The 26502-nt window shown below is 38.0% G+C and overlaps 3 protein-coding genes across 11 annotated transcripts in view; 1 reads left to right on the top strand and 2 right to left on the bottom strand.

The window, feature by feature from the left end:
- Nucleotides 1-471: 471 nt before the first annotated feature.
- Nucleotides 472-3694, bottom strand: LOC100870364 (ESF1 homolog). 2 transcript variants are annotated; one of them, XM_031919831.2, is made up of 8 exons: nucleotides 3456-3694; nucleotides 2625-3304; nucleotides 2353-2528; nucleotides 2179-2286; nucleotides 1867-2067; nucleotides 1577-1799; nucleotides 723-1483; nucleotides 472-652 (listed from the first exon to the last, which is right to left on the bottom strand). In XM_031919831.2, the coding sequence occupies exons 2-8, from the start codon at nucleotides 3301-3303 to the stop codon at nucleotides 548-550; spliced, it is 2253 nt and encodes a 750-aa protein (XP_031775691.1). In that variant the 5' UTR covers nucleotide 3304; nucleotides 3456-3694; the 3' UTR covers nucleotides 472-547. The 2 variants fall into 2 exon arrangements, with proteins under 2 accessions (XP_031775691.1, XP_086773350.1); XM_086917224.1 differs by having other exon boundaries at nucleotides 723-1480.
- Nucleotides 3695-4086: 392 nt separating this feature from the next.
- Nucleotides 4087-5681, top strand: LOC100870247 (uncharacterized). Its single transcript, XM_003698464.4, has 5 exons — nucleotides 4087-4459; nucleotides 4539-4719; nucleotides 4785-5220; nucleotides 5301-5527; nucleotides 5599-5681. Exons 1-5 carry the CDS (start codon nucleotides 4351-4353, stop codon nucleotides 5678-5680), a joined length of 1035 nt encoding a protein of 344 aa, XP_003698512.3. The 5' UTR covers nucleotides 4087-4350; the 3' UTR covers nucleotide 5681.
- A 707-nt stretch (nucleotides 5682-6388) lies between these two features.
- The window catches only part of LOC100870125 (Ankyrin-repeat, SH3-domain, and Proline-rich-region containing Protein), a 78931-nt gene continuing 58817 nt past the window's right edge, over nucleotides 6389-26502 (bottom strand). For all 8 annotated transcript variants that reach the window (XM_086917128.1, XM_086917131.1, XM_086917127.1 and 5 more), the window contains 8 exons: nucleotides 25642-25768; nucleotides 12857-13107; nucleotides 12136-12637; nucleotides 10413-12045; nucleotides 8765-9541; nucleotides 8516-8682; nucleotides 8219-8418; nucleotides 6389-8020 (listed from right to left, as the gene is read on the bottom strand). In XM_086917128.1, coding sequence (XP_086773254.1) covers nucleotides 7985-8020; nucleotides 8219-8418; nucleotides 8516-8682; nucleotides 8765-9541; nucleotides 10413-12045; nucleotides 12136-12637; nucleotides 12857-13107; nucleotides 25642-25768 — 3693 coding nt within the window. In that variant the 3' untranslated portion in view covers nucleotides 6389-7984. The remainder of the gene's footprint in view (nucleotides 8021-8218; nucleotides 8419-8515; nucleotides 8683-8764; nucleotides 9542-10412; nucleotides 12046-12135; nucleotides 12638-12856; nucleotides 13108-25641; nucleotides 25769-26502) is intronic.

Genomic DNA, 26502 nt, shown 5'->3' with positions numbered 1-26502 from the left:
GAACGAAGTAACGTTTCAAATGCATATATTTATATTCAGAAATAAATCTTATAATAATTAGAAATTAGTAAAAAAGATATTGTGGATCAATCATGTCAGTTTATACATAACATTAATTGTTAATGAATAATTAATTAAAAAAAAATTCCATTGATAAAATTGATATCAGAAATTTATCTAAAGTTTTAACTTTAAAATGTAAATTCAAAAGTTTGAAAATTTCTAGAAGAAAACATATAATTAATAAATTTTCCATGTAATATTCTCAAAATGGCTGGAAATAGTCTCTGTCCTTTTACCAATATTGCTCGTTATTTGTAACTACACGCATATCTCTTTGCATATTCTGCTTTATTAGTAATAAGTCAGAATTTTTAAGATCCAAACGCGAGATGGCGCCACAGATACATAAATCTTTTTTATTTATTTTCTAATTTATGAATAAATTATGAATAAAATTCAATGAAATAATTTATATTTATAAATATTTTATTTAAATGTAAAATTAAGAATAATTGCTTGCTTCATAAATAATTTACAAGAAAATTTATTTTATTGGTTTTGAAATATTTTTAGTATTTTGCTTTACTGATTTAATTAATGTTTGCAGTTCTGTATTAAATTGCATTTTTGATTCTTTCACAGGTACTTCCTATAAAGTTTAAACAAATAAAATTAAGTACATATTTTTGAAAATAAACACACGAGTAAATTTTACTTACCTCAATATAATCATTATTAGCTCTTCTTTTTAATTTTTCTTTAATCAAAGCTTCAGTACCTTTAGTTTTCCTATAATGTGGATCTGTTGGGTCAATATTAAAATGATGCGATGTAAACAAAGCATTAAATCTTGAATCTTGAACATTTACTTCAAAGTTATCTTTTACTATTTGATCTTGCGTATTTTTCTTTTTATTTAGTCGTTTTTGTTTAGACTTTGTCATTGTAGCGTTTTCTTCGATTTTTTTCATATTGAAATGTTGCTTATTATCTTCATTTTCATCCATTAACAAAAGTTCTAATTCAGCTTTACGTCGTTCTTCATCTTCATCGTCCGATGAAAAAGAATTATTACTTTTTATAATATCTTTCTTTTTATGAGATAATCTATTATTTCTTTCATGATTATCTAAATCAAGCATTTCTGAATTTTCAGAATCAGATTCATCTTCAATTCTATGTTTTTTTCGTTCTTCTCGTTTAGCTTTTCTTTTTGCTTTTCGTTTTTCTAAATATTGCTCAAATGGAGTAAGATTCTGATCTTTCTTTAATCTTTCTTGTACTAGTTTTTCAGCTTTTTCTTTCGTGCCTAAGCCCCAAGTAAATTCTAACTCAACATCTCTTTTTTGTTTTGCTTCTTCTTTTTCTTCTATTTCTTTCAATAAAGCTTTGTATTTTTCAATTGGATCAGCATTTGTTTCCTCTTCTGAATTGATTTTATTTTTTTGTGATCTTTTTTGTTGTTGTTGTTCTTCTTCTTCTTTCATTAATAAAAAAATATTAATAAAATATTGGAAATACTAGATAAAATATTAGAAAGAAATATAAAATAAAGAATTGGAAAATGTTATACCTGCTTCATTATCACTTGAATCTGTTGCTAAATAAGCTTGTAAATCAGTTTCATTAATTTCATTTAATTTTCCAGAATTCAATTTTTGTGCAATCTCTATTCTTTCAGGATTTGTTTCATCCCAAGTCAAGTTCACTTTAACTTGTTGTAAAGCTGTGGTTATGAATTGTCTTGGTTGATATTTTGTAAGCTGTGGTAGCTTATCGCATATTTCTTTAGGAGTCTTAAATTTAAAATTATAATAATAATATTACATATATATTATGAAAAAATATAAAAAATATACATACTTGATCAAATTCCATATCATTTGGTATAAATCTAAGATCTAACTTTGTTGCTGTAGATTCATATTCTGTACCATCACATTCTGTATAAATTTTATTTGCAGTTTCAGCAGAATCAAAATCAATTACAGCATAATAATATTTTAATCTATTTAATTGATATTGTCTTAATTTTTCCATATGATATGCTGATCCTTCCTCATTCTGTAAAATTAAATTTTAAAACTACAATTTATATTAAAAACACAATTTATATTTATATTAAAAAAAAAAAAAAAAAAAAAAAGAAAAAAGAAAAAGAGAATAAATTTATACATCATTTTCATCTTCACTTTTTTTCTCTTTATCTATTTCTGTTAATTCCTTTGGACCTTGAAGTTCTTCCTCTTTCATTCGTTGCATACCAAATTCTGAAGGATAAATCTGAAATTATTTCATTATAAAAATTATCAAAAATATGTACTTAGTTTGGTTATCAATTATACATACAATAACTGAACTAATAAAACCACCAAGAGGTAAGAATGAATTAAATAAAACCATTAAATCTACAGCACGTATTCTATCCCAATCCATATTACAAAGTGCCAATCTATGTGTAATTTCATTTGTTGTTTCAGCCTCTTTATCTAATTCACCCCAATTGTGTTCAATATCTTCTTCGTCTAATTAAATAATCAAATTTATTATAAACTATTGTTAAATTCTCTGTAAAATTAAAAATTTTAACTTGTTAAAAATATTAGTTTATTATATACTACCAGAAGCCTCAAAACTCTCTTCATCAGAAGAACTATCTGTCATTAAAATTCCTTCACCTCTAGCATAATTTATACTTAAATCTTTTAATTTTTCTTTAATCTTATCAGTAAGCTTCTTAGATTCACTTTTGCTTCTAACATTTAATTGTTTTTTACTTTCTTTTAAATCAGCTTTTAGATTTTTGACATTTGTTGCATCATCTATATCAGATTCAGAGTCAGATTCAATATTATTCTGTTCGGAATCTTCTTGTGGTTTAATTCTAAGCAATTCTCCATTACTTGAAAAAAAATTATCATCTGATGAATCATTATATTCATTTTCATTTGTATCATTTTCTTGACTTTTTTCTTCCAATTGAGGCATTTCATTCTTTTTATCTTTTTTTTTATTTTCATTAAATTTTTTTTCTTTTTGCTTAGATTTTTCATATTCTGTTTCTTCATTTTCTTCTTCACTACTGGATAAATCATAATATTTTCTAAGATTTTCAGATGATGTTTGATTTATAGGTCTACCTCGTTTATCTATGGTATATTGAATCTTAAATTTGTTATCTTTAAACATACTCTGAAATCTTTTATCTATTTTTACTTTTCTTTCTGTTTTTGGGATCCTCTTAAACTTAGGATCCCTTGCAATGTAAGCAAATCGTTCATCATTTAATAATTCACTCATGCTAATAAAAAATGTTAATAATAAATATTAATTATACATAAGAAATATTAATTATTTTTTATCTTTATATGAAATATAATATATATATATATATATATATAATAAATTGTAAACTAAATTGTCCACAATAAATATTTTTATTTTATACTTACCTTATTATTTTTTATTATTTAGAATTTATAATATTATAATATATTTAATATTATAAAATTATTATATATTTTTTAAATATACTATTTAAGATTTTATTTTAAAATTTAAAGTTATTTATTAAATTTTAATAAATAATTTTAATCATATTCCCTGCATGTATTCAATTATTATTTCTTTAACATAACCTTACTTAGAATATTAACCTTAATAGTACATAAGAAAATAAGTAATATTTATGTATTGCTTCTTATTGGTTAATTGTAAGTTCTATTGGAAATTATTTAACAAACTTTTTTTAATAAAAATATAGTAATATTATATAAAAAACAAATAATTTTATAAAAAAAAATTGAATAATTTTATTAATAATAAAAATTTTATGAAAAAAATATATAAACATATATCTAATAATAATTACAGTTTATAGAATTAGTAATTGTTTAGATTAAAAAGTAATTATTATATATTTATATATTATATATTTTTTATCAATAATAACAACATATATTTAAATATTAATCAATTTTATTTTAGTGAAATAATTTTTAATATTAATTAAAATTAAATGTTTCAATGTTAGGCTACATTGGAATAAGCCAACCAGATTCATTCCCGCCATTTTCCAGTCCTGTTTATTATAACTATATTTGACGCATTATCGCGTCGCATAATTGTATTTTTTGTGTTCTTTGTAATCTTATATTTTATATTTTTTATAAATTTTCGAATTTTAATTTTATTCTATCATCAATAAATCATGTGAACAAGTTAAATATTACGTTTCTGTCAAAAAATAGAGTTGACATTTCATGTGCCATATTTAACTAATCATCAAGAAAAACATAAATTATAATTATATCTTTGAATGAAAAATTTTTTATTATATTGAAAGAAATGAATACTCCAACTACTAGAGATTTCTTGCGAAGACCAGATGGAACGCGTAGAAGATCTTCTCGTCAAGCTTTAGCAGTAATTCCCGTCAACAATTCTGCGTCACCTGGTGCGTTTCTGACATTTTTCGTATTATATTATTTGCTACCTTTTATTTATTTTGTTTAGTTTCAATTTGTGTTTTTTAGGAGAAGCAATTTCTACTGAAGTTAATGCAATGGATAATTTTTTAAATAGTCGTCATGGTTCTGAATCTTGGAGTCCTGCACCTAGTCCTGATGAACTGGTAATTCAAAAACGAGGACGTCGTCGTAGAACTATAGTTTGGTCTCCTGATCTTGATACTTGTAAAAGGAATAGTCTTTTTAGGTAAAATATTAATTTTTTCTAATTTGCAAAATAATCATAAATAAATGTAATTAAATTTATTATAGCTCAAGTTCTAAAGATCGTACTCCAGTGAAAAGTCCATCGAAATCAACTATGATATTGAGAAGTACACCTAGAAAGAGACTTTCTCTTGCTGATAACAGCGAATCTCAATTTACAACACCAGACAAAAAGAAAAAGTTACAAAACTTATTAGATACCAATAGTTCGCAAAAATATTTTAGTGGCAATTTATTAAATGGTTTAAGAGGTCTTAGCCATAATCAATTAGTACATATGATCATGGATTTAGTGTCTATGCAAGAGGATGGTCTTCTACACAACAATGACAAAATACGGAATATTTTGTTGAAAAAAATGCCAATGGCTGATATTCAATCATTGATTGATATATTAAATAATTTAAAGCAAAATATACAAGCTAGCATCGGATTTTCTGATTTGAATGGTTTATCTAATATTCATTTAGATGCCTTTCATGTGCGTAGTAATTTTTTTACTTTTATATATTTTTTTTTCATTATAAGTTTTATTATTAATATTATCTTGATTTTATATAGAAAGCAATTATAGATCAGGGAAAAAGACTTGTAGAATCACAGCACTGGATATCAGTAATGCATTATGTATATGCAGCATGGAATATTACAAAGCAACTAAACGAAAAAGAACATCAAAGTATATGCAATTTAACACATAAATGTTTTAAAAATTTGACGCATTTTTGTTCTCAAGCTTTGAAAAAAGGAAATTTTACAAGTACTGTATTGGATATGTTTGCTGACAGGTATTGAGAAAAAAAATTTAACTCTTATATTTTGAACATAAAAAAATATTATTTTGTTCAATTGTTTACAGGCTTGATGCAATGGTTGAAGATTATGAGGACTTAAAAGTTTGTTTACAATTGATAAACGAAGTAAAAAACAACGAAACTTAAATATTTTTTCTACATCGTTTTCAACAACAAAAAAGCTATATATATTATAAACATTATTTCTATACATACATACATATATATATATATATATATATATATATATATATATATATATATATACATATACATATATATATATACATATATATATATATATATTTTTAATATATACATAAATTTTAATTCTCATTGTGATGTAAAGACTTTACAGGAGTCTTAATCATTATTAGATAGACTATATCTTTTTTACTATTTTTTTTTTTATAACATTTCAATCATATAATGAAATTCATATGGACCGGTATTAATAGTAGCTTTAAGAATATTTAAAATTTTCAAATAATATTTTTATATTATGTTTGTATTAAATATTTTGAGATATTTGACATTTTATAATCTTTGCAATTATAATTTATGTTATGGTAATTAGAAATATCATCTAAAAAAGGACATTGTTATCAATCTAAGATAACTTATTTCAAACGTGATCGTTAAGTTCATTTGTTATTTATGATTCATTTGCGATAGATATGTTTTTTTAAGGTATTTATAAAATTTTAACGTTTTTTTTTTTTTTTTTAAATATATCTTATATGTATTTTGTTAAAAATACTTAGGGACCATACTTATCTTATTGGTACAATTTCTTGTCTATGTTTTTTTATGACAATTATATATATATATATATAAAAACATAAAACAGACAAATTGATTTTTATTAAAAACAATTTATTCGTCATAATATATCATGCATTCTTACATAATATACCATTATTACTTCTGAAAGGCACATACTTCATTTACGTGTGTGTATGTATGTGTACACGCGTGAGCGCGTGCTTATGTGGGAGTGGATGCGTGTAAATGTCAAAAACATTCTGAGAATCGAATAAAATTCTTTCTTTTTTCTAGAATTGATTCATTTACTGTCTTTTCAGACAGTATAACAATGATCTTGGAATATTTGTAATCGGATCGTTCGAATTTTTCTAGATTTTTCTAGACAATAATTAATTAATTAATATCTATGTTTAATGTATCAAGTTTTAAATTGATTACTCAGAGATTCTCGAATCGCATTTGTTTTGTATTACGCCTCAAACGACAAAAGAAATATTGAATACGGTCATATCGGACCATCGAAATTTTTTTTATCTCTTCCGTGTTCGCAAGCGTAAGATTTTTTTTCTTATATTCGGATCATTTAAAAAGTGCGTTGGCAAGATTACATTATACACAATTCTTAGGAATATTTTCGAAATCCGAATTCTTTTTGATCGGATTTGGAAAATTTCATTAGACGAATAAAAACATAACAATGAACGCAACAATAATCTGACTTCATCTAAATAAAAACATTTAGGTGAAACAAATCATTTAAGTATGTCTATGCAGTTCATATAGAACGTTTTATGTTCTATGGTAATATGCGTAAAAAATGTCTCTTTAACGAGATTGGAAAATCGTTCAAAAAGTTTTGTCTTTCTCTCGTCGAGTCTCGAAAAAAACGGGTGAAAATGAAAAATGCATACATTTTCAATGAAAATGTACTTACTATTTTTTGCTATTTTTAAATAATTACAATTGTTTTTTAAACAATAAAAAAAGCTTTCGTTTACTGAAAATGAAAAGAATTATAAATATTCTCAATCAGACGTTCTTAATCGAGACTTGGTTAGGATGAATTTAAGAAAAAACTTTTTAAATGATCTTCATCACGGCGCAATACTTAGACGATGGATATTAAAATGTAAACATTCCAATTATTGACTATGCGGCCGTCGAGCTAAAAGTGGAATCACGGGTAAAAGCATTGAAATTTTTTTTTTTGTACTCAATTATTTTTCAATTGAAGGAATTGGTTAAAAATCAATCAATTATAATCAAAATTATATCATCTTTTGATTTAAAAGAGAAAGAAAAGAAATAGATAAAAGAAATAAAAAAAAAAAAAAAAAAAAATAAGAACGATTAAACACTTTACGCATTTACGTGTAGGATATAGTTTATCATTTTTTCGCTTTTTTATTTAATTATTTTTTTATATTTGTTTGTTCATGATTCACCCATGATCCGAACTTATTAGCAATATTCATTTTGTTTTACAAAAAAGAAAAGAAGATATAAAAAAACTATATAGAATATTTTGTTCGCTTCGTTCGGATGACAATGGGACGCGATTAAATTAATATAACGATCCGTAATGCGACGATGCAACTATGATACTTAACAAGATAAAGCTGCGAATCGAATACTGTGGTAATGAATCATCGGATATTATGAGTTCGCTGACTGAAACTCGCTTCAGTCGACCTTTGCCGGTTGCACCCTTGGATACAACTGAAAAAAAATTAAATAAATTATCATTAAAATATTATTAAGAATAGATCAAAGATATTTTAAGGATTTACTTCAAAACTGTTATATTTCTATTCTTTTTCTTTTTTTTTCTTTTCTTTTTTTTTTTTTTTTTTTTTTGTCTCTAACTAATTATAAATCATTCTGTTTCTTCGTTTCGTAGATATTCGGGCAACTTACGCCAAGTAAGTTTCTAGGTACGTAGCCTTCTTTGTGTCCCAGTTTGCTCCACCACCATTCTCTCTCGTTGTCATCTCCCTTTCGAAGGACAACTAAGGAATCACCATTCTTCAGAGTGAGCTCGTCGCTGTGTTGTGCCTCGTAATCGAACACTGCGTATACTTGACCATTGTTCATTATTCCAAGCTTCTCTTGGACGCCTGTAACGTGATATAAAACCAGTATAATTTGCTCGATAAAACTTTCGAGAGGTACATTCGATTAAGACACGATTAATCAGTTTACATTAATACTGACTGTATAAGTATTCCGAGCAGCCATCGAAACCCTCCTCGTCTTCCTCGCATTTTTCTGCTGCAGTTTCATGGTCGGAGAGAGTAGTGGCGAATATACAAGCTCCGTGCTCCACTAGAAATCTTACCATGGATAAATTGTTGCAACTTGCGGCACAGTGTAAGGGCGTCCTGCAATAAAACCAAGTGAGCAAAGTGATTAGAAAATCACAGTTAAAATATACGAATATACGAAACTTGATAAACTTCTTACCATCCGTCGCTGTCCTGAGCGTTCACGTCGCAGCCAAATTCCACTAGAAACTTGACTATCTCCAGGTGACCGGCACAAATGGCATTATGAAGCGCGGTAATACCTTCATCGTTAGCCGAACTAGGATTCGCCACTTCTTTAGCAGTCTTCTTCACTAATTCCAATTCACCTTCGAGACTGGCGTCCAACAGTAGAGCTAGAGGATCAAAGGAAACCCTTCTCGAGAGATTCGCTTTCCCCGTGCTGGACTTTAGATTCCCTTTCTTTCTTCTCATCACCTCGTTGCTCTTCCCATCGACTTCCAATTCCGTTCTTCTCTCCGAATCCTTCGCCTTCACTTTATCCTCGATATTAATTACGTTCAACGCATCAATGATATCCGCTTCCTCCAATTTCTCGTTACTAATCACATCTTCATTGATGATCGGAACGCTCTTCTTGCAGTTGTCCGTCGTGTCGATGATTTGCGATTGTTGCTGAGGTTGTTGCGATTGTTGTTGTTGTTGCTGCTGCTGTTGCTGTTGTTCCGTTTGCATCAGATCCGCTGGAATCTCGGTTTCCGGAAACAGAAACGCCGGTGGCATCTCAATCCGTCGATTTATCGACACGTGAACATTCGACTTGGCGTAACGGAGCTTCGGCTGCTCGGAGATCGGTGCCTTCTTCAATGTTAAAGGCCTGGCTTTGATGATTTGATGATTGCCGAATTGGGTTTCTGTCGGAGATTCCGGTGGTTCGGACGTGGGGATCGGTGGAACGTCTTCTTCTTTCTCTGTTCTGTGAATTGGTGGAAACGGTCGATTAAGAAGATGATCGACTAGCTCGAGAATTGCAATTTTCCAATTTGAAAAAAAAGAACGATCGAGATTAATCCGGGACCGGTGATACGATAGACGTGGGATACAATCCTTGAACTTAGAGACTTGGACTTAGAGTTTTGACACGTTATATATTGAAACGTACGAGTTTGAGCATACTTTGAAACATGCGTCTAATAAATCAATAATCCACCGAAGATATCAGAAGTTTTATCAAAGTTTCGTTCTTTTAAAAAGATATTTTAATACTCGATTTAGAACGATCTTTCTTGTATTTCGATATTTCACGGGAAGTTCTTTCTTCACGGGATTTTTCCGTGTTTCGGATAGTTATGTTATTTAAGGAAAGAAAAGCGATCGATTTAACGATAAGATTTGGAGGGAACACGATCGAGAAAACAGGAACTTAGATTCCGCCTCGATCGATTGAAGAGCTCGCGAGCACTAAGCTGTTGTCTCAACTGCACGGTAGTGGTTCTATTTTGGTGTCTATTATTCGAGATAGGCTTCGATTCACCGGCCAAATCGATCGCGAACTAATTAACATTTATAATTAACCCGGTAATCGTTTTTACACGCTGTGCTCAAAATCCCTGCTCTATCTATCCTCTATCTACTATTCGATCATTCTTCGGGCAATGAGATCGTCGAAATTTCGTATTTAATCGAAATATATATATATATCCAAATCGAAGTGGAAAATTTAAACGTTGAAATTCGAAATTCTGGATAATAAAATAAATATTGAATTTTTCAAATTGAGAGATCGATTAAAAAACTGAGAGAATTGAGAAATATTGAACGAGCAAATCAAATAAACACAAACCTACCTATTGATCCCTAAATTGTTTTTGCAATCGCCGATCCCGTCGCTCGGATTCTCCATCTTTTCATGATGGGTGAGCCGTGGGGGGGGATTCGGTTTGCTCGGTTTCGGAGGTAGCGCCGGTTTCGTCTTGTCCTCTATCATATTTTTCCTTTCATTCTCATTTTTCAATCTATCGAATTCGAACGTTTTTTCCACACTTTTCGCGGGGATCTCAAATTTCCCATTGTGCTCGTGCTTCGTCGCGGAACTTTGCTCGAATTTATTGTTCTCGAATTTGACCGATTCTTGCTTGAATTGCTGTCCCCCGCTCTCGTACTTGTTCGAGGATTGCTCGTGCTTAAATCCCGCGTTGTGCTCGTACTTGATCGACGGCCTCACCTCGTGTTGATCGTGTTGTTTACCATATTGTTGAGTATTCTGATTAGGATCGTACTTACTCCCGTGAATTTGTTCGTGTTTATTCGGGCCGGTTTCATACTTTCCTTGGTCGATCTTCGACACGTTGTCGTATCGATTCGTCTGATTTCCAATTTGTTCGTGCTTGCTCGATTGCTCGTACAATTTCGTTTGTTGATTGGTCTGATCGTATTTCCCGTGTTGATCGTACTTGGAATGCTGGTCATACTTTATCTGATGGGAATCATACTTGAACACCTGATTGGCCTCGTACCTCTGCTGTTCGTGTTTAACCGGAAGGGCGTGTTCAAATTTTTCTTGAACCTTTCCTTGCTCGAACTTCATCTTATCGGATCCTTGTTCGTTGCTGGACGTGGAGCCGGTCAACGGTTGAGCCTGATTGTATCTTTGAACCGAATTACCAAAACTGGTCCCGACGCTCGATGACGTGTGAATGGTTGACGAAGGTTGATTAGGAGAATTCTGTGTCTGATATACCGAGGATGAAGACACAGAGTGAGTATTCGCTTGAGTTGGGTGTTGAGTAATTCCAGGATAATTGTGCCTCGACGTGTAAGTCTGGTCCTGGCTCGACGTTTGATTGACGTTGGGAACGGATTGGTTCGATTGCTGTTGGCTGCCGCTCTGAGTGCTCAGACCGACGAAATTTTGCGCGTTATTGTGTCCACGGCCTATCAGGCTCAAAGTTTGCGGCATCACGGGATGAATTTTCGTGGAGGAAGTCTGATAGATTTGAGACTTGACGGAGAAACTTGGCGCCACGCTCGATATTGGTTTCTGATGCGTTTGAAGGTTTCTGTGATTCTGAGTTTGAGTAATGGATACGGCGGTGCCAAGATTCGATGCCGACGAGCCAACGTTATGTTGCTTCTGTTGAACGTTCCCGTGTTGTTGTTGTTGTTGTTGTTGCTGTTGCTGTTGTTGTTGCTGCTGTTGCGTCTGCGACTGCTGTTGATGATGGATCCGAAGATTTTGCGACAAACCCTCGGGACTGAAGTTGTGGGATGTGCTGATCAGGTTGTTGTTCGTACTATTGGCATTGTTGTTGTTGTTGTTGTTGTTACTGTTGTTATTGTTATTGTTGTTATTGTTGTTATTGTTGTTGTTGTTATTGTTGTTGTTGTTGTTGTTGTTGTTGCAAGTCTGTTGCATGTTCACGGATTGATTAGGCAGGTTCTGGTTGTGTTGATTCGTGCCCACAAGTAATTGCGATTGACCTGAAAACGCGATTGAACGTAATTGAACGTAAAGACTCGAAATCTTAAAGATTCATACGAAGATGATTTTTGTTGTTCGACGATACCAACCTTGAATATGGGATTGGGATTGGCTATGGACGATTTGATGACCAAATTGTTGAAAAGCTGCTCTCTGACCCAATTGGGAGGCACTGGCCGAGTGTTGTATCTTATTCTTATTAACGTCATCTTCGGCAGCCTTAAAATTCACCGTGAATTTGGTGTTGTAAGGCAGTGTCTGATACTTCGGGTCGTTTTTGTTCAAATTGAAATCGTTGTCGTTCGGTATATGGGAGTACGGTTCAATAGCGGCTATGTTTCCGGCAGGCCTCGACTTCCCTCCGGCATTGAAGTCCAGCTTCGACTCTGTGAACCCAGTGCTCGCGTTCGTGCGATTCCCAGAGCCTAGCTGCTGGCTCAGTCGTTGGTTCAACGCTCTCTTGCGTTGAAGACGGCCCTGCAGCTGAGCTATCCTCGCGTCTATCGACGCCATTTCCGCTTGTCGTTGCGCCAGAGCCAATCGTTGCTGAGACACCATTTGGTTCTGCTGCTCGTTCATCTTATTACGATACTATTGATCGGAAAAAAAAAAGGGGGGAGGGGGAAAAAGAAAAATTTAATCTGAATTCTTCGATAAAATTGATTTCACCGAATGTGAAAACACCGATTATATATACACACATATATAAATAAATTCTCTTTTATCCATTTTTTCACCGCGCTGTGAAATCGAAATCGCGCGGCCTAGAAAGAAGGAAAGAGGGAGAGAAAGGGAGGTTTGTTCGCTTACAATAAGCTCCCTCCTGAGTTTTTCGAGCTCCGCGCTGGCTGGCGTCGACAAGTGTCCACCGCCGCCACCGCCACCAACGCCTCCGCCGCCGACGCCTCCGGCGCCTCCACCTCCGCTTCCGGTCCCGGCCGCGTTCTGCCTGCCCCGCAACTCCTCGAGTTGTCGCGTCAACTCTTCCACCTTCGCCACCGCCAATGAGAGCTCCTTCTCTTTCTCGTTGAACAGCGCCCTTATGCAGTCCAGGTCCGAGGCTGTGAACACGAAACGAAGAAACACGTCAGCCCGAGGAACAAGCTGATTTTTATATTCGACGAGATTTTTTGTGCCGCGAGCAACAACGCGCTCTTCTTTTCATCCTCTTCTAAGGAAATTGCGAAAAAAAAAAAAAAGAAAATAATAAAGCAACGCGTGCTCGAAAACGAGAATAGGAATACGTTTCGACACGTATATAATAGAAAACAAGATCCTGAGTTTCGTCCCAGTTCCCTGTCACATTTATTTTCAAGTACCAGAGAGAACCAGAAACTGATTCGATATTTCTTCAAAGAGAGGGCAGGAGTCCGGTTAACGTGAAACGGAACAACCGTTTGACCCGGCACGGCGATAGTCCCCGTGGATGAAACTTTCTTTTAATTATTTCCTCGCTTCCTTTGACACGTTTCCCTCCTCCCCCCGATTCGCGATACAGTTTTTATGCAGTTTTAATCTCTTTCTTCGACAGATATCCCATTCAAAGAGCGAGGCAAGAATCGGAAACAAGGGTTGGAACAACAAATAATCTTTCTACGATGGAAATGGAGAAAAGCCCGCGTCCTCGAAGGAAAGGAAAGCGTTTTGTTACGAAAGCGAAAAGAAAAAAGACGCTTTCCAGGGAAAACGACGTTTTTAAAGAACTTTCGTCCCCGATTCGAATCTCGGCTCTCCTTCTTACTCTCCTTCCCAAGAACAACGAAATAATTCAACGGTTAATTGTCGAAACGAGTCACGAGTCGAACCATAACGCGAATCCTCTCGCCGCGTCTATCCTCGTAAATCATTCCTTTAATTGGCTCTTTTTCCAACTTTCCAACATATTAAGCCAGCCGAGGCTGCTTTCTCGTCGCGCGGGATCCTCGCCTGCGATCCATGCAGGCATGTGAATCTTTCAAGCTGGATGGAGAACATGAAAGGAAGCTATTATCGAGTTTGGAACACGAGGAAGAAAGGATATCCCTTTTTTTTTTTTCATAAAGAGATATATCTCGCGAGATATCTCTCGTAGTTTTAATATTTAAGCGAGTTCATCTATAACCTGTTTCTAGATTGAGAAAATTCAAAGGTTTGGCAAAATATTTTCGAGAATCTTCCATCAATCGAATTCCCATTTTCGTTCATTCGTCGATCGCGTTTAGAATTTCTTAAATTTCTTTCGAGACGATCGTTCTTTCTCGTTATTTTCGCCTCGAACGATTTCGTCTCGATATTACCACGGATGGAAGGAACGATTCTTCGCCTCGTGTCCCCGATACATCCAAGGAAGAAGAGAAGCGTTTCACGCGGGATACGCGGATCGTGATTCGAATGGTCCCGTTTCGTTTATTTGTCTCCGGTGTCTCATTTCTTCTGCCGGTCGTACCGACGCTTATTGCGAATCTCTTTCTCCGAATCGTATCAAGCACGAGAGAATTTTAAACGATTCCCGCTCCATTGCAGTTTCATCGTAGTTTCATTAGAAAATCCTCGGAGAATTCATGCACGGGAAGGAAGGAGAAGAGAGTCGATGAGGAATTAAAGCGGGAGTGGAAATTAGCCTCGGTCTTTTCGTCTCAAGATCACAAGGTTTCCTAATATTTCAACGTCTAAAGATAATTTCTCGCCCATTTTTCGAGCCTATTTTTCCTTTCTTTCCTTTCTTTCTTTCTTTTTTTTTTTTCTTCTTCTTACCTTTCCAATTTTACCCCAGTCGTCGACATTCATTTCACGAAAAAAAATCTTCATAAAGCCCCGCGTATTAAAACACCGTCGCGTTTAATTTCAAGGAGACCTGGATTCGTGAAAACCAGCGGAGAGCCAGCTAGTTCGTAGGCCTTTGACCGCCTTTATCGTCATTTCCCGCGGGTGGAGGGCAGAAATAGGTGACGCGAGAGGAATCATGAGAATGGGAAAATGTAGAAGGAGAATGCGAAAGAAGGAGGAAAGCTTTTGTCGCGTTGCTCCACAGAGGGACGATCGGTCTTGGCTACACCTTATTAGACTTCCCCCTCCTCTTCCATCTTCTTTCCACCTTTTCCTTCCTCCCTTTCTCCCTTCCTCTTTCGCGTTCAGCTTATTATTCGCGCTCCAGGCGGGACAGATAATGGCGCGACGAAAATCCCGACTTTGTTTGAAATTACAATGAACCACCGTCGAATTACCACCTTCTTCCCCACCCCACCGATGGCTAATTTGAAAATTACGTCGACATACCGAAATTCTTGGCTGCGGAAAATGCAGCGAGGCGAGAGTGGTGGGGTAGGCAATTTTCCCGCCTTCGTTACTTACCCGAATATTATAAAATAGGTGGTAACCAGGCGGTGGTAAACCGGCTTTATAAAGACGTAAGGGTGGAACTTGGACTTTGTATACTGGAGCTTGCTACGAGCACCAATTTTGTAATTCAACGCTGAAAACTTTTGAGCGTGGCCCCACGTACACGCTTATTACCAAGTTAAGCTTCCGACCGACTCTCGTTAACGATCCTCATTTTTCATTTCGAAATACAGCGGCGGATTTATTCTTGTGGATCTCGATCTCATCGATATTTCGTGTCGAAATAGAAGAGAAAGGAATTGCGAGCGAAAATTTCGACAACAAAATCATCCCGTGAAATTTCTCCGAAGATTTGAGAGGATGACGAGAGGAAGAAGGGAAATCGAATTGGCGGACGATATACACAGGAATAAATAGCGAATAAATAGGGATCGTGCTGGAACGTGTTCAATTGATATTGTCGCGCTATTAAAGATAGGATAATCGTTAGCAAGGACTAGATATCGTATCGATAAACGAGGAGGGGCGACGCATCCTCGCCGTTCAATTGTATTGCATCGATTAAAAGGTTTAGGCATTTAATTAAACGCATTGTGCTATCGCATCGAATTCCTCTTCGACACGTTCGCTCATTTTCATTGGGGAAAATATCCTCGATATTTGCTACAATGCTATAGATACTACTACTACTACTACTACTACTACGACTACGACTAACCGGTTAATAATAATTATTTTCCCTGACCTGGCCAACTTCGCAATGGGCGGAGGTCACGAAGTTTACGTTCCACTTTCTCGAGTTTCGTTTGAATCTTTCATAGCGTTCCGAGAAGCGTGGATTCGATAAATACGAAAGAAAGTTATTTTTACTCTTTAAAGGTAGGGCACGAAGAAAGAGGGGAGGGAAAATTTTGTTTCGTCTTCGATAGATTTAATATCACTTTTCATTCTCTTTACATTTTCCTACATCGGGGATCGTATCTGCTTTATACAAAGTGATAATACCAATCCATTTTACCTTCGTTTATTTTGTTTCGCGACAACTGTTTACCTTTCCACGTTACGAATTAAAAAAAACACGTTACTTACATACTTCCTCCTCGTGGTCGATCCTCATCCCGATAATAATAATTAACACGAGAGTCTTCTTCCTCGCGCACCACAACTCTATTAATTACCTCGAGTTTGATTTACATTGTCGTTGCGGTCGCAGTCTGGCAGTGATTATCGATTTTGCGAGGCCGCGAGGCAAATGTGGAATTACCGCGTGGCTGGAGGACATCCTCCCCTTCCATCCGTACTTCCGGTAATTGGAAGTTCGAATTCGATTCGATTGTGAGAGAAGTGACCACTTCTTCGACTACCATTACATATTATACTTGCTCGACTCTGGATCGAGTTATCGAGTCTTATGCAAACTCGCCGCGATTTCCCACGTCTGTTGGAAGAGGATTTCCGTTGGAGTTTTCACCGGAAACGACCAAGCGTTTCCAAGTTTCTCCTTCAACGCGTTTAGAAACTTTTTTTTCATTTCTTCCTCACCGGTGATAAGTCGAGCAACCGTCACGCCATTTGTGCGTCAACAGAAACCTGTTAACCTGACTTCTCGACCGAGATTAAAACACGGATTGGATTTTTTTACGAAGTTATCGCGTTCTTGAATTTTTGATTTTAATTCGAGTCGAGGGTGCTCGATATCTGTTTTCAATTTTTTTCTTTTTTTTCTTTTTTCTTTTTTTTTTTTTTGAAATAACGGAGCGCCCGGATTAGAATCGCGTGCAGGATGCTTTTGGCGTTGATTGCTTTCCACGCGCTAGACCTTCCACGATCTCGTTCGAAATCGATCGATCCGAAATACTACACTCCCCCCTCTCTCCAAAGAAAAAGATAAAAGAGCAGCAAGATTCGATTCGAGACAAATTTTTCTCCGCGAGTAATTTTAATTTTCGAATAAGAATTAGAAAAGGTTGCTCGATCGAGTGCTTCGGAATTAACTCGTGAGATTGTGAATCTCGGCCGTATAATCATCGTTTCGAAACAAAGAAACGGAGAGGATGATGTATCGTCCCGCGATTGTCCGATGACCTAGAATTCCATTATCGAATTCTAGGCTATACGCGCGAATACTACCCGCTTGTGTCTCGCACGCGGAGACTCGATACCCCTCCCGTGTTTTCCGTGTCTCGACGACGATCGAACGGATTTCTGATACCGCGCGATACAGCCAACTACCATTCTGCTTCCACTTTATCGACGCTGTCAATCGATGCCGAGATCACTTCGCAAAGACGACGCGGAGAATTTTGAAATTTTCACTCTTCATTCGTCTCGGATGTGTTCCTTTTCCAGGTTTGTCAGGAGTATCGATGTGTAAATCATCGTTTCACTACCTACTTTTCTTGGACAACAGTTTTTGCTTCTCGTAATCATCTTTGGACGAAGTCGGCGCGGAAAAGTGACGAGGGCTTCGCGATCGACAAAGTAATTTCTACCTCCGAAGAGAAGGTGATCGTTGAACAGGGGATTTCTTTTTTAAAAAAAAAAAAATTAATTTCACTGTCAATGAATTCTAACAATTTCACGCAACGGAGATGCAGATTAGAGATTACTCGAGAGAAAGTGGAGAGAAAGTATAAATAATCAGTCGCCAATTCCAACTTGGACGAGGGAAAATATAACAACCGAGGGGGGAGGCGTTGAGATTCTTAACAAAGTTCGGAAAAGAAGTTCGATCTCGAGATCGATCTCGAGATGCCAGCGTAACCATCGGCTCTCCACGCGAAGAATGGAAAGACGTCTCGAGACGTCTCGAGACTCGTGACGTTTCTTTCTTTCTTTCTTTTTTTTTTTTTTTATATCCCTCGTAAAACCGGAATAAAGAAGAACGAAGCTTCGAAAAATCGGACCGCTCGGTCCGCAAAAAGCCGGAGGGAGATGATTCTCGTATTCTTGGCGGGACGTCGCGAAACTTTGACCAAGAGGGCTTCGACTCGTGCTCCCTCGTGAATACCAAATCTTTACCCGAAACTCTAGCTCTCTCTCTCTCTCTCTCTCTCTGTAAAAGTTTGCGCCGTGCCTGCTCCTCCCGCCGTGCAGAGTCTCGGGGATGTTCGAAAGCTGCAAAGTCGATGATTCTCCGGACACTCCGGTGCGGGAGATTGCTGTTTTACTTTCTTCCATCGAACAAACTTTTTGCCTTCGAGGGAGAAGGATCGAACTCTTTTTTTCGAGAGGGGGAGGTTTCGAGAGGAATCGCGACCGAACGTTGAAAATAAAAGATATCCAATGAGGGATCGCGTTGGTTGAAATTTTTTTATCTTTTCTTTTTCTTTTTTTTTATTATTACTCTTTTTGGAGGGGAGGGGAGGGCGAGGAACACGATCGAACGAATTTCGAATCAGGAACAAAAGCGTTTGGAACGGAATACGAAATTCTTCCCAGCGATTTTATTATTTTCACAGTTGCGCGGCTCCTCCACGGCCCCGGCGGCTTCCACCCTCCATTTCCCGCGGAAACAAGATTTCCCGATCTTGTGGAGTGGGTGTGGAGCGTTACACGGAGCCAAGATGGAGCACGAACGATGAAAAGCATCGAGAAAATATAGACAAGCGATTGAAAATTTAAAAATTTTCTTTTAAAGCGTAACAAACCTCTTCTACGGAGAAGACTCTCTTCACGGGAGACGGAGTCTCTTTAAAGAATGAAACCAAGTTGGAATGCTGTATTACTTACAAGCGCGTGCCTCGTGAGTAAGTATCTTTAGAACGGGTTGGAACCGTGTTGCACGAGCCACTAAACTTTCCCGAGTGTGTGGCCAACCCATAAACCCATCTTGAAAGTTTAAAATCGAGAAACGTTTTTTCAAAGAGGAAAAAAATCATCGTCCGTATTTTTTCCTCTCTTTTTATCACCAGCCATCCGTGGATCATCGACGTCTTCTCTCTCTCTCTCTCTCTCTCTCTCTCTCTCTCTCTCTCTCTCCGGGCTCGATGTCCTCGACGATCGCATTCGACAAATTTCGTTTCGACCTCTCCTTTTTCTAAAAAAAGATTTAAACAAATCTCTCTCTCCTACACCTTGGAGACAATCTTTCTTTCGGAGCGGCCAGCTTCCGAAATAACCTTCTTTCTTCTCGTAGAAAGAAAGAACGTAGAAAGGAGCGGCGAAGGAGGGGATCAACGTTCTTCCTTCTTATTTGCCCTTCTATGGAGTAACCGAACAATGCTTCTCGATCATATTCGTCGAAACGAGATTTCGAACGCGATCGGAAGGGGGTCACGGTTTCGTTAACCCAGTTCCAACGAAATTTAGAGGAAGGGATACACGTCGAAAATACCGCCTCCTCCCCGATCTTTTCATCTCGACGGCTGGTGAAAAATCTCTTTCTCTCTGCGGCGGTTGAAAACTAGGGATACACGGGATTCGAAGAAAATAATGGGGAGGCTCGATAATCGGGTAAGATTAGCGGATGGCGCGTAATTGGCAAGATGCGTGCGCAATTTTTTTTCTACTTTCATCTGGCTCGCGAAACTAAAAAAAAAAAAGTGCAAGATTTGCTCGTTAGATGTGCAATTAAAAGCAACGCTGCTCGCGTTGTTAATTAAACGAACGTTCGAGCGTGAATCTTTCTTTTCTTTTCTTTTCTCGTCTCTCTCTCTCTCTCTTTCTCGCGTTTTCCGCTTCGAATCTGAAAACGAACGGCACGGTTCTACGAGTCGCTTCACTTTTTAAGCGAACGAAAACTGCTCTCAGATCCTCCCAGTTGATCCTCTCTGTTGCGATGTACTTTCGATCGTTAGAAAGCCAAGTTGCATTGCATAAGCATTTAGGGCAAAAGCTTTTAATTATTTTAAATTCAAAAATTTCGCTTAATCGGATGAAAGGAAGGGAAGGAACGACATCATGGGATGTGGACAGGAGAGGATAAGCGAGTTATATTTCGATCTATATTTTTAGCACGATTATATATATATATATATGTATACTACGCTCTTCGGTGGGAGAAGAATTTTTATTTGTGCAGAGACGAGGCGGATTATTTTCGCCGCTCGGGCGAACAATTTATATCACACGTTTCCGGTTTCCAATTCGACCAAGAATCTTGCAAGAATCTTTCTTTCCGCGTCCTTCGCGTTTTAATAATTTAGGGGAGCAGGTGTCGATATTTGCAAAAGTTCTTCTCCCTTTCGACGAGGTTCGTCGTGTTTATTCTCGCGAAACGAATTGCATCGGATAAATTGGAAATAACGGGGAATATCGTATATATATATATAAAGCGCAAGGAATCGATTGGGACAACAAATGGAAAGTCTTCGTCGAGAGGAGAAAGAAGTCGCGCAAATTTTAATTCCTTGTCCTTTCTTTTTCGCGATTTCACGTTTGCCCAGGCAACGTTTGCGAATCGAATCGATTTATCCAAAGTTCCACGATTGGATTTCGCTCGTTCGCTATCGGAGATAATGATGGAACTCGAGAAGAGAGACAAAAAGCGACTAATCCATGAAAAGAATCGATGCGACTTCGAATTATGTCGGAGAGAAAACAGGAACGGCGGATCGTTCGAGAGTTTGAAGTGAAAAAAAAAAACTCGAGTAAATAAAGTGTAAAAACCGACTCGAGTTATCGCGAAGGATAAAATTTAAACGGAATTCAACTATCGAGAACTATCGAGGGAACGATAGAACTTTCTGTCGAGAGGAAGGGGAGGAAGGGGAAGGACTCCTTAAAACTTTGTTAAAGAACGAGATAGATAGAATCCGGAAAACACGAAACTCTTGGCTGCATCAAGTTTGTATCAGCCAAGGGTGGCATTCGGGAAAAAATTAATTAACAATGCCGTTCATCGTTCATTCGAAGATAAGACTTTCTTTTTTTTTTTTTTTTGTAAATTCCCGCGGTATTATCCATCGTATTTTTGTTTCTTTCCCTCCCCTTGGATTCCTCTTTCTTTTTTAAAATTTCATAATGTTATAAAAGGGAATTAAACGAGTAAAAAAAAAAACTCGGATAAAACTATTTTAGAAGATATTTCCATACCTTGCCGCTCGACTCGAAAATCTCGAAAAATATCCACTTAAAAGAAGAATTGCCTCGGGTTATGGGCAAATTAGCCCGCGGATAGCGTACAAAATGATCGTTCGTTACGTTAAAGGCCCACCTTCGTCTGATCCCTCGTTTTTCCCCGCTTTTGTTAACCCTTTGACTCGCGAGATCTTAAATTATCAACTAACCTCGCTCACTCTCTCTCTCTCTCTCTCTCTCCCCCTCTCTGTATCTCCAAAATCATATTCCAACTAACCTAAATACGAAAAAGAAAAAAAAGAAAAAAAAAAAAAAAGGAAGAAGAAAAAAAAGAAAAATCCGTCCAGATTTATTTCCCTGAAAAGAATTACACGCACAGAAAGATCATGGTGTTTTTTTGTCGTCGACTGAAACATTTATTTTTTTCTCTACTTCGTAAAAAATTAATTCTTCGGCCAAAAATTTCGCGATTTGACGAAATTTTCCACTCCGAGTTCGAAGATTCGAGCAAAAGGGGGTTAAGGGTTTAGTTTTATTCGCTGAATAAAACTCGCAATTCCCCGAATGTTCATCAAAGGGCGAAAAAAAGTCCAAGGTGATTCATAGTCACCCCGTAAATTTCCACTTTCTAAACACAGGATAGAGTAGAAAACGGAGTGTGTTTTCCTCCCCTCGTGTATCTTAACTGCCATTAATCCACATTATACCGTGCATCTAATCTCTTCGAATAACAAGAGCGTTTGCGTTTCTCGTGTTACGAGAAAGGAACGACTCGGAATAATCTTCTTTGCTCTCGAGATTAAGCTATTAGCATCGGCCGTGTCATTATCAAGATTCAGAACGTTAATTCGTGGAGGATGGGCGACGAGGATAATCGTGGGGCACAATTTTAAGCCTCCAGGCTTTCGATTATCCGATTGAATATCGACTTAATCCATTTCGCATCCATCGACGAAATCTCCACCTTATTTTATCCCTCTTCTTTATCGCTCGTTTCCAAATCTTTAACGATCCTCGAAATCGATACAGAGAGACAGAGAGAAAAAGACAGGGAGAAAGAGTGAGAGGCGTTCTTCTCGCGGGGAAAAAAAGGGAGGGCAACTAACTGGTGCCGCATCTCTGCACGCAGTGGCGGGAATGAAATTAGAATTCATGATCTGTCAAAAAGTTGGGCCATTAGGTGGCCAAGCGGAAACTATTAGATGGAAAGCACGAGGCCGGCCGATTGCGCTCGCTACGTCTGTCAGGGAAGAGAGGAGAGGATTTCGCTGTGACGTGGAACTCGGGGCGAGATTCCCGGCGAAACTCTACCGGCACGTCCCACGCAACTCCCCCCCCTCTCTTGTTTCGCGAGAGAAGAGGATCGATGGTTCCGGTTTTCGATGCGGAATGGTTATTTATCTTGGCGGATTTTTTTTATTTTTTTCAAACTGGGTGTTTTTCACTTTTTCCACGACCATTCCCTCGAATTTAAAAATTGAATTTCTTCGACATCGACTTCGGGCAAAGGGGATTAACAAAGGGGAAAAATTAACTCCTCGACTCGCGTTGGCAGAGAAGTTGTTTCAACTTGGTTCAGAAGAAGGAAAGAAAGAGAAGAAGAAGAAGAAGAAGAAGAAGAAGAAGAAGGGAAACATGGATACTCCGCTCGGTTCGAATAAGAAGGAAAGCGAGTTCCCTTCGTTTGTTTTCGGAGAGAGAAAGAAGCGCCCCTCCCCCACGCTAAAATATCACGAAACCCAATTCAGACGGGGGAGTTCGTCAAACATCCCGATCCCTTCGAATCGACAAAGAGAATCGTCGAATCCCCGTCGAGGAGGAGGACTCTTTTGCCGAGACAGACGGCATCACAGCTCGGAAGACAAGATAAACCGGTCGACGTTTTGGGAAACTCGCGTCATATCAGGCCGAACATCGTTCCGAGCATCTTTCTTCACCCTTCTTTCACCCCTCCTCGAAACCCCTTCGTTTCAATTCCCCCTCCACCGAGAGTCTGAGAAAAATTCGATCTTTCCCGGGATCGGGATGGCATCGACACCAGCCAGGAAATGAAATTCTGGGACGGGCCGAGAAACGGTAAATATGAGGCGTGCACGCGGAAATAAACGATCGTGGGGGGACGAGAAAATCGTGCGACGATATTTTTTTTCGAGGGAGAAGAAGGCTCGTCGTGACTTTTCGCGAGGGTGGAGTGGGGCATTCATTCGAGCCGCATAATTCCCGCGATACGGGCGAGGCCGAAAAGCCCTCTTTAATTAAACCCCGCTCCCCTTCGACCGTTTAATTCGAAGGATTTTTTTTCTTTTTTTTTTTTTTTTTGAAATAAACCGCATCGCGCGTGGAACATCGAGGGATCACGAAGATTACGCGCGGGTCCATTTCGTTTTTCCCGTTCCTCGCCAATTTTATCGTGGGCGAGGGAAATATTTTTTAAACGGGCCTCTCTTTGATCGTCGTCCCTGTTTTGCATACAAACGTACATATAAACGAGACGCGAACCTTTCTCTCTTCCTTTCTTTCTTCCTTCTTTTTTTTTTTTTTTTTTTTTGACAGAGAAATTGAAAGAGAAGACGCACGAATTTAATTCAACGAGACGGGAGAAAGAGGAGAGAAAAAAGTTCGGTATCGATCTCGCGAGCGAGCTCTTCGTTGGTTAGCGCGACTCGAAAGGTTAGCATCGTAAAAAATCATTATCCCTTATTTCGGACTTTGAAACGAGAACCGGAGATACATCCATCCGTAAAACGCGGAATCTACGTGGCCCGTTTAAACTCGTTTCGACTAGGAAGCCATCAAATCCACGAGAGGGCGGGGGAAAACGTACGGGGCTCCCCCGGGCATATTGGGTCAGGATGACACAAAGTTTCGAATCTGTGCACCTCTCTCTCTTTCTCTCTCTGCCGGAGAGAGGCGATCCTCTCCTCCTCTTCTAGAAACCGCCGCGGTTCATCCTTCGAACGGTTATCCAAGACGCGTTTCAACGATGAATTTCCATCATTTGCATTTCTATGAGCGATCTCGGACGCGGAATCCATCGAGTTCCACCACGTTCCAACCAGATTACGCGAATTTCCGTTGGTAACGCGATCCCTTCCCTTCCTCTATTCGGCCTCCATCCCCTCCGCCGTTTCGCCTTTTATTCCCGGCCGATCGCACTTTTCAACCGGCTCATCTCGGTCGAAAAGCTTCCCAACTCGGGGATGGATCGAGCTCGAACGTGGCGCGAATGAAAGAGACGGAGCAAGGCTTCGAATCGAGAAGATAGACCACGAATATTTTGCTTCTTAACTCGTGGATGATCCGTTACAGCGAGTGAACTTTCTCGGGGAATAATAATAATAATAATAATAATACGGGAAATCAAACTCCATTTGTTGAACATTTGAAAAGACCTGGAAGAAAGCCTAGCCTAGCGTAACGCCAATTGGAATTCCTTGCTCGAACAGCGTTTGATAAAATACGCAAGAAGGCGTGAATATCGTGTTCGAGTTATGGCGAGTTATCGATGGAGGAATGTGATTTCGAATTAAAGCCGCGATTCTAAAATCATCGAAGGGAGTCGTCGTCTAGGTTGGGCCCTATCTCGCGTCGGTCGTTCGAAAAAACACCTACAACCTCGCCCACGATCTCTTGCAAAACGCTTTGCAAGGAACGAGCGAGAAGCGGCTGCAAATACGGCGCGTGTATCATCCGAATCCGAAAGGTGGGACGAGGAGGATAAGTCGAGGCAAGCTTCGAACAGAGACTTATCCATATTGTCCGCGAAATCTTTATCGAATCCTTTATTTATATTCTTTCGCGCTCGACACGCCTTCCACGAGAGAGAGAGAGAGAGAGAGAGAGGCGTTCGATCCCGTTGAAAATCACAGGAATTGGCTGCGTACGAGTTCCTTCTCTGCGTAATCGCGCGACATCGAATCACATTCTCCGCTGGAATGTCGCTACGAAACTCTATTCTCCTTGGCTCGCTCCAAGAATTTCCCCCAACTTTTCGAACAGCGATACATCGCTCTTCTCTTCCCCGGCGGTTGTCGAGGGACAACCGATTCGAATTCGAAACCAAGTTTCTTCATCGTCGAAAGGAGTTGTACAGAGATCCTGCTCCCTGTGAGGCTTCCAATATTTATCAAACGCTCGTTCGTGACGAAAAGTGATACACCTTGGTTCAAAGAGGATCTCGGATCTCTCATATTTAAAGCGAGAGTTATCTCGTAGGGTCGACGTAGAGCGCACGGGGATAATAAAAAGCGACTTACTCAGCGTGGCGTTGTTGGCACGTGACTGGTCGGTCTGCGACCTGAGTAATCGCAACCGATTCAGTTTGCTTTGTTGTTGGTCCAACCTGTGCCTCAATCTGGCGAGTTTGTCCTGCTGTGCTGGCTCCTGAAACAGCAAATACCGGTCATTGAATACGGGGAGGGGGTGGATGAATACAACGGAATACCGGCCACCAAAGTGAATACGGGGCTGATGAATGGAACGGATAGTAAAGGGAGGCGAGAGAGGGAGAATATTTCAAACGAGTAAGAGGGAGTTTTCACGACGACATTTACGCGTTCCATCTTTTAAAATATTAACACTACTCCTGGAGTGGCAAACTACACGAGCGAAACGAGCTCCCTTCCTTCGCCGACTAACAACCAATTTCAAAGGATCTTCGCTAATCGTTTACGCGCATTCTCCTCGCATACCACTACGTCCAAACATGAAAATCGGAGATCCTGTTCCGGGGATCTTCTCTAAAATTTAACGCGGAATTTAACAGCGTCGCGACCAAGTAGCAGACCAGAGGTCGTCCAGTAGTAATCTCTTCCCGAGAACGTTAACCGAAATTAGAGCTTTCCGCGTGGAAACTGAAATTCGCTCCTCGAGTCTTTTTCTCTCTCTCTCTTTTTTTTTTTTCGCTCCATATAGCGTACGTAGCGTGGATCGTTAAGCTCAGGAGAAAAGCTCGTCGTCCTGCTGGAGGAACGAATGGAGGGGATTCGTGGCTGAAACTTTCCGTATCTTCTTTTATATATCGAGATCTCGTCCCGGGGAATAGAGGCGACGCCGAGGATTAAAGTTTTCGTGTCTGAGAAAATCCTGGGCCGAGCCTTGTCGCCCTCTCGATTCTA

The sequence above is a fragment of the Apis florea genome, unplaced genomic scaffold (genome assembly GCF_048593485.1).
Source record: "Apis florea isolate Af1SG1 unplaced genomic scaffold, ASM4859348v1 contig_3813_pilon, whole genome shotgun sequence".
In the NCBI taxonomy this organism is placed as follows: domain Eukaryota; kingdom Metazoa; phylum Arthropoda; class Insecta; order Hymenoptera; family Apidae; genus Apis; species Apis florea.
The sequence above is the reverse complement of the archived record's forward strand: the minus strand, read 5'-3'. Positions and strand labels throughout refer to the sequence as shown.